The sequence below is a fragment of the Miscanthus floridulus genome, chromosome 8, assembly GCF_019320115.1.
Source record: "Miscanthus floridulus cultivar M001 chromosome 8, ASM1932011v1, whole genome shotgun sequence".
NCBI lineage: Eukaryota > Viridiplantae > Streptophyta > Magnoliopsida > Poales > Poaceae > Miscanthus > Miscanthus floridulus.
In genome coordinates this window covers 152911669-152928117 of record NC_089587.1, presented here as the reverse complement: position 1 = coordinate 152928117, position 16449 = coordinate 152911669, and the positions used below count along the sequence as shown (strand labels likewise).

Genomic DNA, 16449 nt, shown 5'->3' with positions numbered 1-16449 from the left:
AGAAAAGGAAGCAGGCCCCGCCTGGCAGGCCATCGGGAGCCTTGCAGTCCGGCACCCGTCAGGCCCCACGTCCGGCCCGCGTATCTCGCGTCACCCACACAAGCCCCCCGTCGACACAAAGGGGGAATGAATTAGCACCAATCACCTGTCCGCGCGGGCTAGCTAATGACAGTCCTCAAACCAACCCCGCCAAGGGAGAGAGAGGCCATTAGAAAGCAGGCTGACAGCGACCGCGGCATCTCGCTGTCTCCCCGGGGAAGATAAGACGAAGCAGCAGGGGGGGATCGGAGAGGCGGAGAGCAGAGGCAGAGCTAAGCGAAGCTACTACTCCTATAAGCTAAGCTAGCGGTTTTATCCGGCTGTGGGCGTCTGTCTCGTGCTCTTTGCTTCTCAGGCACCAGCTCAGCGCAAGCCATACACACATGCATCCCCCGCTCGAATTACGCGTCTGCCGCCTCAGCTCCTCCGCATCGTCCCGCACCTCCACCTCTCTGCAACTGCGGCGGGTCTCTCTCGCTGTGCTTGCTTGCTAGCTCCCTGCGGAGAGAGATCTTTTCATTTCACCATGGCGGCCCGCACGCTTCCTTCCCGCTTCTTTACCAACCCTTATATACCCCCGCACCCCCTCGTCCATCTCATGACACCTACCGATAGCTTCCTTCCTCTTGCTGGCTGCACGAGCTGCAAACGCACGCACACACAAATCGAGACGCACAACACTCGAATAGTTGACAGCTGCTGGTGAGGAGGGATATAGTGTTCGCTTGATACATAAGTCGTGTTTTGTCGTGAGAGAAAAATTATAGCCGATAAGTTCAAGCAAACAGGTGCGAGCAGCTGAATTTGGCACATGTCAGTAGCAGGTGCCCAAACAGATGGGCGTGCCCTAACGGTTCATGGCTGAGCAGCAGCCGCCGCCACCGCCGCCACGACCCCATTCTCCTCCCCCGCCGGCGGTGCAAGTGCAACCGGCCGGGCCGGCGGCAGCAAGCCACCACAGCCACCAGGTGGCGTCCTCGGGTTCGGCTCCAGCCTCGCCTCGTTCTTCTTCTCCGGTGCTGCTGCCGCATCAGGGCGACGGGACGTCGTCGGCGGGGGCATCATCAGCTGCCACGGCGCCGGCGCCGATGGCGACCGCGACCAGCTCGGGGGAGCCGTCGCCGCGGTCGTCCGGGAAGCACGCATTCTACCGCGGCATCCGGTGCCGGAGCGGCAAGTGGGTGTCGGAGATCCGGGAGCCCCGCAAGGCGCGGCGGATATGGCTCGGCACGTACCCGACGGCCGAGATAGCCGCGGCCGCCTACGACGTGGCGGCGCGCGCGCTGCGCGGCGCCGACGCCGTGCTCAACTTCCCCGGCGCGATCGCCTCCCGCGCGGCCCCAGCGTCCGCGTCCCCCGCGGACATACGCGCCGCTGCTGCGGCTGCGGCTGCGGCTGCCGCGGCCGCCGCGCAGCTCGAGTACTCGCAGTCGTCGCAGGGTACCGCCGCCGATCCTCCTCCTGCCGCCGCTGCACAGGACCACCGGCGGCATCAGCAGCAGCATGGCGTGATGAGCGGCGGCGCGACAACTGCTGACGCGGCAAGCTTATACACGACGCCTCAGCAGCAGGAGATCGGCGGTGACGAGTTCATGGACGAAGAGGCCATCTTCGAGATGCCGCAGCTGCTGCGGAACATGGCGGCGGGGATGATGATGAGCCCGCCGAGGCTCAGCCCCGACACCTCCGACGAGTCGCCCGACCCGTCCGAGGCCGGGGAGAGCCTCTGGAGCTACCATGACCCGTAGATTGCATTGCCCAATTGCACGCCTAGCTAGGCCGCCATGGCCAGATCGAGGCCCAGCACTCCAGCACTCCAGCAGTGTGGTAATAATAATACAAACTATAGTGAACTACTAGTACACCGGGCGGTAGCAAAACCAGAGAATTTGATTATTATGGCGACGACAGGAGGTACATGGTACTGGTACATACATGGACCAGCGCAGCGTCCTCTATCTGGTAATATAAGTGTATGCCATAAGCATAGTGTGACATGCTCGCTAGTAACAGTATATATAGTTACCAGAGCATCAAATTTAAGTGCTATGATTACTACCCTTTCAAATTTACATCTTTTTTTCTTCTATCTATTCCACTCCTTCATTCCGTATTTATTTCCTATTTTACTTTGCTGTGATTCGGCATGATTGTGCAAGTGCAATTGTTGACGCAGCTGTTAGCTAGCTTATTTCTAGTTTTGGTCTAAGAGCAAGCACACATGTGTTTTTGATGTGCCAAGTGGATCGTAGCTAGTACAAAGTATATATATGTGGGGGTGCCATTGTGTCTGTACAGTGTACACAAGAAAAATATTTGTGATTGTATGGACCCATGGATTGGATAAGAAAATATATATATACGTGTGTGCACATGCATGCTCCACTTTCCTTTTTTAATCCTGTGTAAAGTTATTATATACATATTGGGGAAGTTGGCAGTTGAGATTATAAAAGGGGCAAGGAGTTGGGTGGGCAACCTCTTGGTCCTTGTTAGTTACCATTATATAATTTCATCACTTACTATATATAGTGGGTAGCTTGTTGTTTAATTAATATAAATAAAGATGTGCTATTTTACCTTTTCTCTGTGTGGGCTCACAAATTAGGGCCTTGTTTAGTTCCAAAAAGTGCAACAGTAGCAATCACATCGAATCTTGCGATACGTGCATGGAGCATTAAATGTAGACGAAAAAACTAATTGCACAGTTTGGTTGAAAATCGCGAGACGAACGTTTTGAGCCTAATTAGTCCATGATTGAATACTAATTACCAAATAAAAACGAAAATGCTACGGTAGCCAAAATCCTAAACTTCATCCAACTAAACAAGGTCTAGGATAAAATGGTTCCCGCTCTTTAGCAATATTTATGAAGACGTTTTACAGGCCGTTAACATTCTTCCTACATACTCCCCCGTCCTGAAATAGAGTGCATTATGACTTATAAATTTGTATTGAAATACAATGCATTCTACATAATGACTATGTTTAGATTTGGCAAGGTTTGTTAAAAAGGAAGCCATGATTTGAGGAGAAACTCTATAGTTGGAATAATCTATGAGTGCATGCGTTATTTGAATGTTCCCTTAAATTGTCTTAGAATTTTTAGAACCCACGTGTTCCCCTCAAAACATCAGTTTTATGAGCTACAAATCTGTTTTTCTAAGAATTGTGAATCAACCGGAATTGTTAACATCATCAATACTGACACTATTATCATATTGATCCACGGTTGGAAGCAATATTTCCTATTGCTTTAGTAGTTCTTATATTGTTCTCCCAGCAGCCAAATGTCAGGCAGAACACTGGAAGATACATATCATAGGCTTCTAAGGATTAATAATATATATACATATACAGTACTTTTTATATAGAGAAGATATATAATTCTCAGAATTCATATATAATATAAACATAGTGAAATTTTAAACAAATATAATGGTTCTTGCATAGTCACATCTTCTCTCGGGATAAGTAGATTGGCACCTGCACCAATGTGGGGTTGATTTATGATTGGGTGCCTGAATCGTTCTTGTTTTGTTAAGATCTTGCTTACATGCAAGAGCCTGTCCGGCATAAATCATTGGATCTGAAGTGTCAGATGTGGAGCATATATAGGAGTTAGTGAGATCTATATCCTTTGGCTCATTCCCTTGGTGTCTTCAGTTTGCACCAAAGACACCCACAAGATTGACAAAAGTTTATCATCTCAATCCATAAGCGTCCATGTGAACACAGTGAAAGCCTATAAATAAATAGTACTGTATGGTAGGGAAAGCAGGTAAAGATCTCACTAGTCTCAAAAAGGGTAATAGCTATGGAGTAAAAGATCAGTAAAACCAAATGCTCATGAGAATTCATAGCTGAACTGTTGAACAGCAGTAGGCAGAGTGCTTCTTTAGGAAAGGCAAAGGGCCAACCTCGGACACTATGTTTCGAGATTTAAACCCCCTTTGACACGGCTCATCCAAAACGGCTTTACCGGTGAAGCCAAAACTGGTGAAGCCAGAAAAACTGGCTTTTTTCGGCTTCTAGTTCATTTTAACTCCGGCTTACAAAACGGCTTCACGCTACAGTGTCTCGATTTACACAAAATAGATGAAGCCGAAGCCGACATAAGTCGTGCCAAAGAGGCCCTTAATAACCAGATACAATAAGGTAATAGGCCCACGGTTTATCACAGGTAAGAGTCTGCTTAAACAGATTTGCCAATTGGGGTGGTCCAAAACTGTCAGTTCCATGGTGAAGAATGAGTGAGCTGGCCTGGTTCTACTTCTTGTACGTACGTGGGCCATGATTATGGGGGAATTAAGGTTTCAGAGTACTAATAGGCTGCGAGCATTTAAAGACCCCTTAGTGATGTACGGATGTACGCTTAAAACGAAGGTGAATTTCTTAGCCTGTTCGGCTGGCTAGGCTGGATCGTGGATTATTTACTACTGGCTGGTTTGGCTGGTTCGATGTGAGAGAAAAATACTGTTCCAGCTTATAATCCATGATCGTATATGATCGTTTACGGCCTGTCGAACAGATTGCTTCTTCTTTTATAGTTTCGCACATCGACACTAATCCCAATGTACTAGTACCACTCCTAGGGTTATATATATTAGAACACAAAATTACATATTGCCTTTCCAAAACCCTCAGCTTTCCCTTTCGGCCGATTTGAACATATAAGCCATTTCAGTTGTATCACATCACCCTTTGCACCAAAGTTGTGTGGTCCAAACCCTAGCCACCTTCTTTTATCACCGTCCCTATGGGGCTGCAACGTGAGGTATAGTATAGCACATCTATATACGATATTCCAAAAATCTATATACGATATTCCATCCGCGGTGAGGCATCACTGGATTACTTTGGTGCTGAAACAGTTGCCGTACGTGTATGACTACATAAAAAAACCTCAAGTCCCATACAACACCAAAAAACAGAGATTGATCACGTCCCTCTTATTAGGATCAGACGCAAAGCATGCATGCAGCGAGGAGTTGCTCAACAATTCGCTTGTACTGTAGACTGTGCCCTGATGACGACACACTGTTTCACGCATGCGTACAGGACTTTGAAGGACCATCGGCATGTTTGCTGGTTGGTTTCTGGACTGGTTTGGGCTGGCTGGTGCTGGTTTGCTGTGAGAGAAAAACATTGTTGGCTGGCTGGTTTGGGCTGGCTGAAACCAACAAGCGAACAGGCTGCATATGTTGACATGGTCCAGTGGCATATTTTCTAAGACCTTAGTTAGCGAAATTTTTTGGGAAATGGTACTGTAGCACTTTCGTTGTTATTTGGCAATTAATGTCCAATCATAGTCTAATTAGGCTTAAAAGATTCGTCTCATGAATTTCGTCTAAACTGTGTAATTAGTTTTATTTTTTATTTATATTTAATACTTCATGCATGCGTCCAAAGATTCGATGTGACGGAGAATCTTGAAAAATTTTGTAAAATTTTAGGAACTAAACAGGCACTAAGGTTCTTCGGTGAATTAATGAACCTATACACGTCCTTTATTTCAGAATGTTGTGAGCATCATATGGCAGGTTCTTTTCTCAGTTCAAGCAAACACCACTGCTACAAACACCACTGCTACATAGACATTTTGTAGGGGCGGCTGAAGACTATTTGTAGGGGCGGTTTGATCAGCCGCTCCTACCAAACCGTCTCTATAAATCTATATATTTGTAGAGGCGGTTCCTAGGCCGCCCCTATAAATCGATTTGTAGGGGGCGGCTGTAGTACCAGCCGCCCCTATAATATCTGTTTGTAGGGGTGGTTCAGTCTAGAACCGCGCCCTACAGTATGTTTATCCGAAAAAAAATCAAATTTACGATTCAAATTCGACCAGTTTTTCATGTTTTTTCCCCGTATTCCATTCAGCGTTCGTGTTGCCAAACGTCCCGTGACCAACGTGAGCAAGGAAAACGAGATAATCCCGCCGAACGCTCCGCAACCAACGTTCCGAACCGCGTTCGCTCAAGAGTATTATATAAAGTACAAGCACAAGAGTATTATATAAACTATAATTACGAGTCCAATTCACAAGAATATATACATTCCATTATTAAATAGATATAATTCACAAGGTAAAACCAATGTTAAATTTCATACACATGGTTATCAACGTCCTATATAGCTAGGCTTTCAGTCTCATGAAGGTGCACCTAAGTAAAAAAAAAAAAAAACTAGTTGCCGCATGTGGCTCTCCGTACGAAAATCTTGTTTAGGTCTTGGTTTTCTCATCACAGGTTTTCTCTCGCATGTTACATTCATGATTTCAAATAAGTTTCCTCGGAAAATTGATAGGTTTTTGGAGAAAATTAATGTAAGGCACATTTCATTAATTCAAATAATCCATAAGGTCAACGTCTTTTGATAGTTTGGATTTCAAGATTCTCATTTGAATGCAATAACGATGGCTCCCGACCCATCCCCTACCCTGGCCACGGCGACGGCGACGACGCTCCCCCGCCGCCCAAGCAGAATCTGCCACCCAGCCCTCGCCCAACCCATCTGACCCTAGATCCATAATCCCCGGAGCCCGATCTATCGCGCAATGTGAAGGTTCCGGCGCCAACGGCCATCTCCAGCGCCCCTGCCACCCTGTCAGCGGCGGCCACCCACAGCGCCCCTGCCATCATCGCAGCTGCGGCCACCTCCAGCGCCCCTGCCGACCCTGCAGCGTCGGCGGCCTCTCCGGCCCAGCCCTCCGCCTCCTCCCCATCTGACAAAGGTGACGAAGTGGAGCTGGTGGATTGGGGTGACGACGACGACGCGGACGAGGATGAGGCGCTGCTGGCGGACCTAGTGACCGGGCTCGATGCGCCTCCCTCTGAAGCTCCATCGGCCCTTGCCCCCTGCACCCCAAGTTCTGGTGGATCCCTGGTGCAGGGCGGCCCTACGCGCAGATGCCCCTGACGCGGCTGGGGCGAGCAGCTCGAGGGCGCCGGCCATACCATCCTCGTCGAAGCCGCAGCCATGGCTGAGCCCTGGTGCGCCATCTCTCTACCCTTCGGGGCTAGGCGAATCTGTTGACAGCAGCCGGCGGGGGACCATCCCGTCTGCGCCTTCTAGAGCTCCGCCGCCGGCCAGGCTGAAATCCATTATAGTCAGGCCAACTTGCGTGCCGACGCCCCCTGCCGCGGTTGCTGGCCGTCGCAAGACGGTGTGGAGGAGGCTGAAGCTGATGAAAGACTCCGTTGCGTGGCTGCCGGAGCAGAAGATTCAAGGTTCCAAGCAGCTGGTCAGCTCTCCGCCTACCCGTTGTTGGGAGCTCCGAGAGTCTTCGGGAGATAATGCTCAGCTGGAGCCTTCGCCTTCGCCGAGATGGCAAATAGCAAGGAAGAAGTACTGGTGGTGCAATGGCGGATCTCTACAGGAGGATTGCTCCGGCAAGACTAGGCGAGCTGTGCAGGACACCGCTCGGGGGCACACCATGGATGGCCGGGAGTTTTTTAAAAAGCGCCTCGCCGGGCGCTGCTTCCGGTGCCTCGGCGTCGACCACCAAGTTGCACAATGCAGGGACCCTGTTCGCTGCCTTAGGTGCAAGGGCTTCGGCCACATCTCCCGCCACTGTCGCTCCGGCCGACGACAACCCATCTCAGCCAAGCTCCGCTCCCGGCTCACCTTCCTGGCCGGTAGCATCCACTGCCGCATTGTTTTCCCACCACTCTCCTCTGCCAACCATCCCATCATACCACCATCTCAGAACACTCCAAACAACTCAACACACCCACCACCAAAAGCTAGGGAGACGGAGTACGTGCTCGGTCAGGTTGCCAACTGCCCAACGTTGGCCGTGTCGTCATAGTTCCCTGGTGCGGCCGATGCCCAGGCACCAACGGCACCCTCGCTGCGCTACGAGCGTGACCAACATGACGACTTCGAGGGACCACGATGATGCAACGAACGACGTCGTTCGCGGTCACCATGCCCCCAATAGTTGCCCAAACTTGTAGCGAGTAATTAGTTTCTAATATCCTAAAACCTCTGCAGCCTAGGCTGCGGTAGGGAGCGCCTCTCGCGCATGTAACCATTGTTGTATGCTAACTCTCTCTTATTATCGATCAAAGCCGGGTAACCGGATCTTTCATAAGGTCAACCACCGTACCGGTTGCAAGAATGCACACAATCTTGTTGCAAGCTAGGTAGATAGCGAGATGATGGAAATACTTACTTTGCGCACTGAAGTGGAAGAAATACACCGTGCTCCCTAAAGTCTTCGGTGAGAAAAAAGTGCACAGATTCTGTTCTGATCAACATTATTAGTAAAGTGCTAGCTAGGGTACATAGAATAATTAATATGGCTGATGATGGTGGACTGACTTATCTAAGATGGAGACAGCAGTCTCTTTACCATCGCCGAACACCCCCGTTTGGTACTTGCTCTCCCGAATACACTTGCTCCTGCAGCTAGGCTACATGAGCTAACCACTGGCAGAGGCACGCACAGCGACATATGCTCACATGCATGATGACGGTCGACATGTACCCATCAGATAGACGATAATCCAACTTTCTGCTGCTGGCCAGAGCGCTCGATATAATCCACTCTGTCATTCACGACGCACACAGTGAACACAGGCACACAGCACAGTCGATGGCCACGACGACGGCGTGCATGTGGAGGCATGCGCGAACATTCGCCGTGGGCCGGCACGCCGATGCATGGATCAATATGCATGGTGTGGTCGTAGTAGAATCTGATAGAACTAAAAGTATCCTCTACGCATAGATCTGGCGGGTAGAACTTGACTTAGACAAAAAAGAGCTTGTTGATCTACCTCATGTCGAGCGCAGTCGCGGCCATGGTGCCACCGACGAGGTAGTAGGGACGTGGAGGCGCGGTCCAGTGGCAGTGGTGAAAGCGATGGAGCTTCTCGTCGCTCACAGCGCCTCTCTCGATCGGTCAGGGATAGGACATCGGTGAGGGGCTGGCGGCTACGGTGATCCTTATGTCTTGTGCCCCAACCCCACCGTTCTTTTATGGCGCTGCGCGACGGAGGCCCATCAGTCAGGAGAACTGGCTGAGATTCCCCCGATCAGGGTATAGATCAAGGGCCCAATTGGCCGTTGGACCAACTGGTGGAGATCATCCTAACATTATTCCCCTTGATCTCACCTTATGACTTAAACTCAACTTACTTCATCTTTTTTCCATTACATCACAGATCAGTGCATAGAGCGTGCCTCATCGTCATGGTCAGTTGCCACTAGATTAAACAGCTACAATGCACCTCTTTGTTTTGAAACAGATTCTCAACTAGGCCCTTAGTATCTAGAAATCATAGGCTTTCCCGTAAACCCATATCGACTGTGTGTTCTCTGAACGCACTGGGTGGTTAGCCTTTGGTAAGTGGATCCGTAAGTCCTTGCTTTGTACTCATATGCTCAATGCTTTCAAAATGATTATGGATTTTCTCCTTTACAACATATAACTCAATGTCAATGTGTTTAGCAACATACTTGACCTGTTGTCTTAGGAGTTAACTACTTTAAATGATTATTGCTGTTGACTACCATTGTTAAATCTGGGTACTAATTCCCTTAACCTCCTTTTGCCTGTTCCTTAAGCCTCATGTCAAGCTATACTATGGTATGCATCACTAATGACACCACAACTGTTTCTTTAGAGCTTTTTCACAATAATACTTCAACTGCGAGTGTTAGCAACTACTGTGGATTTCACTACACATCTTGCCAAAACTTAACATTTGTACCCACAACTATTTGAGAGTACTTGTTCTTTCTTACTCAGCATGAGGCCTATGATACTTTGCAAAAATGACAAGACATTCTTAACTCCATTCCAGTGATCTATATCTGGACTGGACTTCTACCAAAATATCCCGGATACGTAAGCTACGTCAGGGTAAGTTCTTACTTGTATATTTATTAAGCTTCCAACAGCTGAAGCATATGGAACCATGTTCATTTGATCGATCTCATATCGGTTCCTGAAACACTGAAAGTTCCTAAATCTATTATCCTTGACTATAGGAGCAGGCGTAGGTTTACTCGCATGCATACTTTATTTCTTTAGAATCTTTTCTAAATATGCCTTCGCGATAGTCCTAATACTCCTTTTCATCTATCTCGGTGAATTTCAATTCCTAGAATCAATGTGGCTTCAACAAGATCATTCACATTAAAACTTAAGGACAAAGACTTCTTCTTCTCCAATGACAGATTAACATTACTACTGGTGAGTAGGATGTGAAAAAAGAATTTTCCATTCTTGAACTTCGCATGAACGCTATTGTCCTTCTCATTTTCTTTAAACCCAAACTTTCTTATCGTTTCATCAACTTCAAATACTACTGTGTTGAGTCTTGTTTTAACCCATAAATGGATTTCTACAGGCGGCATCCCATACGTTCCTTTTCTTCTATGACAAAACCTTTGGATTGTGCCATGTAAACGTTTTCATATAAATCCTCGTTGAGGAATGCCGTCTTTACATCCATCTGATGTAACTCTAAATCGTAATGTGCCAATAACACCATTATTATTCTAAAAGAATCCTTGCATGAGACTGGAGAGAAAACTCTCATCGTAATCTATTCATTCTCTTTGCGTCAAGCCTTTTGCTACAAGTCATGCTTTATATCTTTCTACATTCTCTTTGGAGTCACATTTTGTCTTGTAGACCCATTTACAGCCTACTATTTTGACTTCATTAGGAATTTCTTCTAAGTCCTAAACATCGTTGGTATTCATCGAATTTATTTTAACTTCTATAGTTTCTGGCCATTTAGATGAGTAAACGCTTCTCATGGCTTCTTCAAATGAGATGGGATCACCCTCCATTTGAATTTCTTCACTAACATAGACTTTATAGTCATCAGAAAAAACTAGTTTACTAATTCTTTCAGACCTTCTGGGCCTCAACTACTGGCACTTTTTCATATGGGTCTGTTGTTGCTCTTCATTGCCAAGAGGCAATTGATCCTACAGGCTCCTGTATTACAAGATCCTTGTTTACATTATTCATCTTCTTCGAAGAGCTAACAACAGGTGTTGTATTAGTCATACAACATCAACAGATATTGAGAAACTTGTTGCTCCTAAGTCACTAGAGTGGGCACATAGTTTCTCTTCTCTTCAAGTCTTAGGTCTCTACATATCTCTACATACCATGCTCCCCTAGATCTTCCCATCTTTTTCTAAAGATAGTGTATCTTCAAAAATCTTATTTTGGGTTTAATATGTTAAAACCTCATATGGCGCTTTAAGCACCACCTTAACATCTTTGAGGCTGACTACGCTATCTTCCTATTGGAACTTTAAAAGGTCCAGGAATTTAGCTATTTCTCTGCTTAGGGGTATCATTGTTGTGACCGTTGTACTCCTCCAAGGGTCGCATTCATCTTAATTAATCTTTATCTCACTCTTAATGAAGAGTATCTTTCTTAATTGATCTTTATCTCACTCTTAATAAAGAGTATTTTTCTTAATTGATCTTAATATTCTCCCCCTTAAAATATGGCATAAACTTTACTGCCATAGTTTCGAGAACTATTTAGAAAACCTTTGAACGAGGAGACATTTATAACTTACTTCGTTCACATGATTATGTCATGTAAACAAAGTTATTTCTTGATCCGTTTAGGAGTACACTTTTCTTATTTCACTTCAAAAACTCAATGAGGTCTTTCATTAGCTGTACTTTTACAAGTCACGCTTGCATCTTTTCTTATCTTTTGGTTAGTATTAACCATGATGGTGTATTTCTATTATGCCATGGTTAATACTAGGATAACATAAGAGCTACCCAAACCTCTTGCTATGCGAGATACAAAAACATATGAGTCATCACAAAACTTCTCCCGCTATGCTAGATTGACTAGCATAAGTACTATGCCAAATTTCTCCCCATGCGGGATAAATCTATATATAAATTGTCGTAACGAAAATTTTAGTCATGATGACTAAAACATTCACTTATACTTTATTTTCTAATTAAATCTTCCCGTTGGTTCTAATTTAATAAAAAAATTAATAAACGAACAAAAAAAACTATCCTAAACTGGCTTGACTCAAGCCTTTTCATTCACATACCCCAGCATTGCACCTGAGTTATCTCGATTAAAATTAGAACACATAAGTTGCTTCTGCATCAATTCTACATCATCGTTGGACAGAAAATAGAATTAATGCATAAAACTCATAAATTAACTTAGAAGACATATAACTACTCTTCAAAATTAATTTCTTCTATTGGTTCGAATTTAATTAGAAGATAATCAACATCATTGCAGTAAAACTCGATAATAAAATACATTCTATTAGTTCAGGAGCATTTTTTAGTCTTTATCTACTCTATGAAAAATTGACCATGTTGGTGTAAAATTTGTCAGAGATTTAAACTTCAACCTTAAATTCATTATAATATTGTTATCATCAACGTTGGTCAGAAAATAATAATATCATAATTTAACATAAACAAATCGGACTACTCCTCTAATTAAAATTTTTCCCGTTGGTTCCAATTTAATTAGAGGATAAACATAATCATAATTTACTAAAAGTAACTGCTCTTTAAATTAAATTCCCCCGTTAGTTTGAATTTAATTAGAAGATTATAAACATTAAACCTTGCAGCGGAAACATAAAAAAAATAATTTATCTACTTTTCAGAACCATTTTACTGTACTCATCTACTCTTTGAAAAAAATATTACGTTGGTTCAAATTTTGAAAGAGATTTAACATCAAAACTTGACAGAATTCATCAAAACTGCTTCTAAAAATATAAAACAAATACTTTGCTACAGTTCTGCGCTTTCAACGAAAATTGGCCCAGCAGCCCATCCGCCAGCGCGATCGCGCGCGCGGCCCCAGCGCGTTGCCGCGCTCTGCCGTCGGCCTAGCATGCGAAATCAGTCGACGGCGGCCGCTCGCGCCGTGCTCCCCGCGTCCTAGGCCGCAACCTAGGCCCCGGCCAGGATTTGCCTTGCCCGCCTGGGCTGTATGTTGTCCGCTCGTCCGGAGCTGTTGATCTTGATCGGACGGTCGAGCGACGATCTCGGCGGAATAAAAATCACCGTCGCGTCAGTTCGCCCAAACCCTAGCTTCATTTGTCCCCTCCCCCTTTTCCCTCTACACCACGTCGGGACAGAGAGCTGATGGCGGCCGCTCGTGGCGACCAGAGGAAAAGAGAGTGGCGCCACCGTGGGGTCCCTCGCTGGTGAGCGTGCTCGCCCGAGGCTGAGCGCGTCGCCGTCGAGCGGCCTTGCGACGTTGCCCTTGACCCCGCGCGGCTCCGCTCCCGGAACCCTAACCCTCATTTTCTTCCTCTGCTTCTCTCTCCTTGCCGCAGCCTTCGGCTTGCTCTCCCCCTTCTCACCCGAAACACGGTGGCTGGAGAGAAGAGTGATGGCGCCGCCATGGCGCCCTTCGCCGGTGCACGCGTGCGGCCGACGTGCTCTTTGCGCCCCCACACGCGCTCTTCCCTAAACCATAGATCCCTTTCTCCTTTGTTAGCCCTCAAAACAGCAGACGCGGGAGAAGAAGGGTGGCGCCACCGTGGGTCCCCTCGTCGGAGCGCGCTCTCCCCAGTGGGTGAGCGCACCGTCGTCGAGCGGTCCTATGACGGTGCCCTCGGTCGGGGCTCGCGCGCACGGCGACGAGCGCGGCTTGGCTGCTTCTTCCCGCGCGCGGCGGTAGCGATGGCAGCAAGGCAACGGGTAGGTCCTCCCCTTTCTCCGTCCATCCATCTATGGTTAGGGTTAGGGTTGGGGTTCAATCCGATTCATCTCCTTCTTGATTTCTTTTCACGTTTCTACCCGTCTAGATCTACATACTCGCAATACTGCTCTGATACCATTGATAGAACTAAAAGTATCCTATAGGCATAGATCTGATCGGTAGAACTTGACTTTGGCAAAAGAGCTTGTTGATGTACCTCATGTCGAGCGCAGTCGTGGCCATGGTGCCACCGCCGAGGTAGCAGGGACGTGGAGGCGTGGTCTAGTGGCGGCGGCAAAAGCGATGGAGCTTCCCGTCGCTCACAGCGTCCCTCTCGATTGGTCTAGGGATAGGACATCGGTGAGGGGTTGGCGGCTGCGGTGAACCTTATATCTTGTGCCCCAGTGCCCACCGTCCTTTTATGGCGCTGCGCGACGGGGGCCCATCAGCCAAGAGAACCAGCTGAGCGTCTCCCGATCAGGGCGCAGATCAAGGGCTCAATTGGTCGTTGGGTCAACTGGTGGAGATCATCCTAAGAGAATCGACTGCATGCCCCGAGGGCGCAACATGCCCCGTTGCCAGGGGTACGACACGACTGTCGTGTCGGGGTCATGCACCGCTGTGTGCTCCGAAACTCGACGACGATGACAACGTGGGAGTCCGACCATTTGCATGCTCCAAGGCCAGGGCTGCGTGTGTGGGGTGCGGTACTGGGTTGGGCCGGTGGCCGGATATAATTATCATCCTCGCCCCTCATGGGAACGAACGTGCGCGTGCTGTGCGCCTGTCGCCGGCGGGGCGTGCGGGTGTGGGTCCTACGCGCCGAGCCAGGAGCGAGGACGCGTACGGGGACGGCTGGCCCAACGAACAAGGGCAAACGATGCGTGACGCCCGGTGCGGTGATCGTACCAGTCACCATGCATACTCCTAGCGAGCGAGCGAGCGCCGGGGACCAGCTAGCTAGCCCGGCCGGCAGCAGCAGCACCCTAAGACTATCTCCAACATCAACACCCAAAATGCAAGACCTATTTGATCTTTGGTAGCGCTATAGTTAAAGGGTTTAATACCCATTCGGCATCTTCTCCAACAACAGGACCAAAAGAGAATCTTTTCTACAAATGGGTTTTCAGGAACAAGAATGCTAATATTTGAGTTATATCTATCAGACAACCCAAAATAGGTCTTCTGTATAGGTAATTTATTAGAGATTGATTTTAGGTCTTAGTTATTTATTTTAGGTTTAGGTGTCGATAGAGTCTTCTCGTTGTAGACAGTAAACAAGTGATATATTGATTTAGTTATATAGCTACATATAGGTCATTTTTAGATATATAATAAAAGCTACTATCTCTATTCCAAATTATAAGATATTTTGGCTTTTATTCATACATGTCTAAATGCATATTAAAAGTTATGTATCTAGAAAAGCTAAAACCATGGGCGGAGGCAAGTATTTGGCAAGCTTTGGCAACTGCCATACCTAAAGCTTGTTGGTATTTTAGGTGTTGTGCCTGCCTACTGATGGATCGATCGGTCAAATTATTGTGCGGGTGATCCGTGACGACGGCCAGCCACATGCGAGAAACGCCAAGCAAGTTGCTAGGGAAGGGAACGTAAGCTAGGAAGCAGAGACTGATGGATGATGGATCGATGGGGCGACCGGCCGGCAGCGTTTACCGAGCACTGACGAGGGAACAGTGTGATCTACAGCACGCTTGCCAGCAACGCGCAGTCAGGGAGAAGGGCCGGCACTTTCATATCGTGTCCGTCGTCTGCCAGGACGGATCGGAGCCGCCGATCCCAGAACGTAAACTGGCGCTGCAGTCGCGTGCGTAATGGGGAGGACCCGGGCTTGTGTTGCCTGAAAGCAAAGAACAGCGAGACGGGCACGGGGCAGTGTACAAAGCCCCGGTAGGCCGGTACACTTATCACGCTGTCGATCCTCCCTGCCACTGCCAGTGCCAGGCCGCTCTCTCTGGCCTCTGAGTTTGAGGGTCTGTTTGGAACGTAGGAATCAAAAACACGGGAATAAGAAAAAACGCAGGAATGGGATGAGCGTGCAGTGATAAAACAGAGGAAAGAAAAAACACGAAAAATAACTAGAATGGGTGTTTGGAACGTAGGAATCCAAAATACAGGAAAAACGTTGTGACAAGCTTAGCGCATGAGCATTGCAGGAAAGTTTTTCAAGAGGTCTGACCGCATTCTTTTTTTCCTCCAAAAGTATATGCCTTGTCACCGTTCCTCTGGAAAGATTTTGCTAAATTCCTTTGTTCCAAACCCGCGGACGCAGTTCCTTTCCTCTGGAACCGAATCCGCTACTTTTCCTACCATTTTCCTTTGTTCCAGACGCGGCCTGAGAGTTTCAGACTTCCGGTACGGGCCAAGCTAGCGCTACTAGCTTACTGCTACATCTGGCACAAATTACAGATCGTTCTATTTTTTGATATACAGTGAAAGCTACTCTCTCCATTTCAGATTATAAATCGTTTTAGCTTTTCCGGATATATTGGTTTAGTTATATAGCTACATATAGGTCATTTCTAGATATATAATAAAAAGCTAGTATCTCTGTTCCAAACTATAAGATGTTTTGGCTTTTATACATATATGTCTAAATGCATATTAAAAGTTATGTATCTAGAAAAGCTAAAACCATAGGCGGAGGCAAGTATTTGGCAAGCTTTGGCAACCGCCATACCTAAAGTTTGTATAAAATACT

The 16449-nt window shown here is 47.2% G+C and overlaps 1 protein-coding gene across 1 annotated transcript; it reads left to right on the top strand.

Annotated features, from left to right (window-relative positions):
• Positions 1-299: 299 nt before the first annotated feature.
• Positions 300-2625, top strand: LOC136473752 (ethylene-responsive transcription factor ERF027-like). The gene has a single exon (XM_066471393.1). The coding sequence runs from the start codon at positions 897-899 to the stop codon at positions 1785-1787; it is 891 nt and encodes a 296-aa protein (XP_066327490.1). The 5' UTR covers positions 300-896; the 3' UTR covers positions 1788-2625.
• The last annotated feature ends 13824 nt before the right edge of the window (positions 2626-16449 follow it).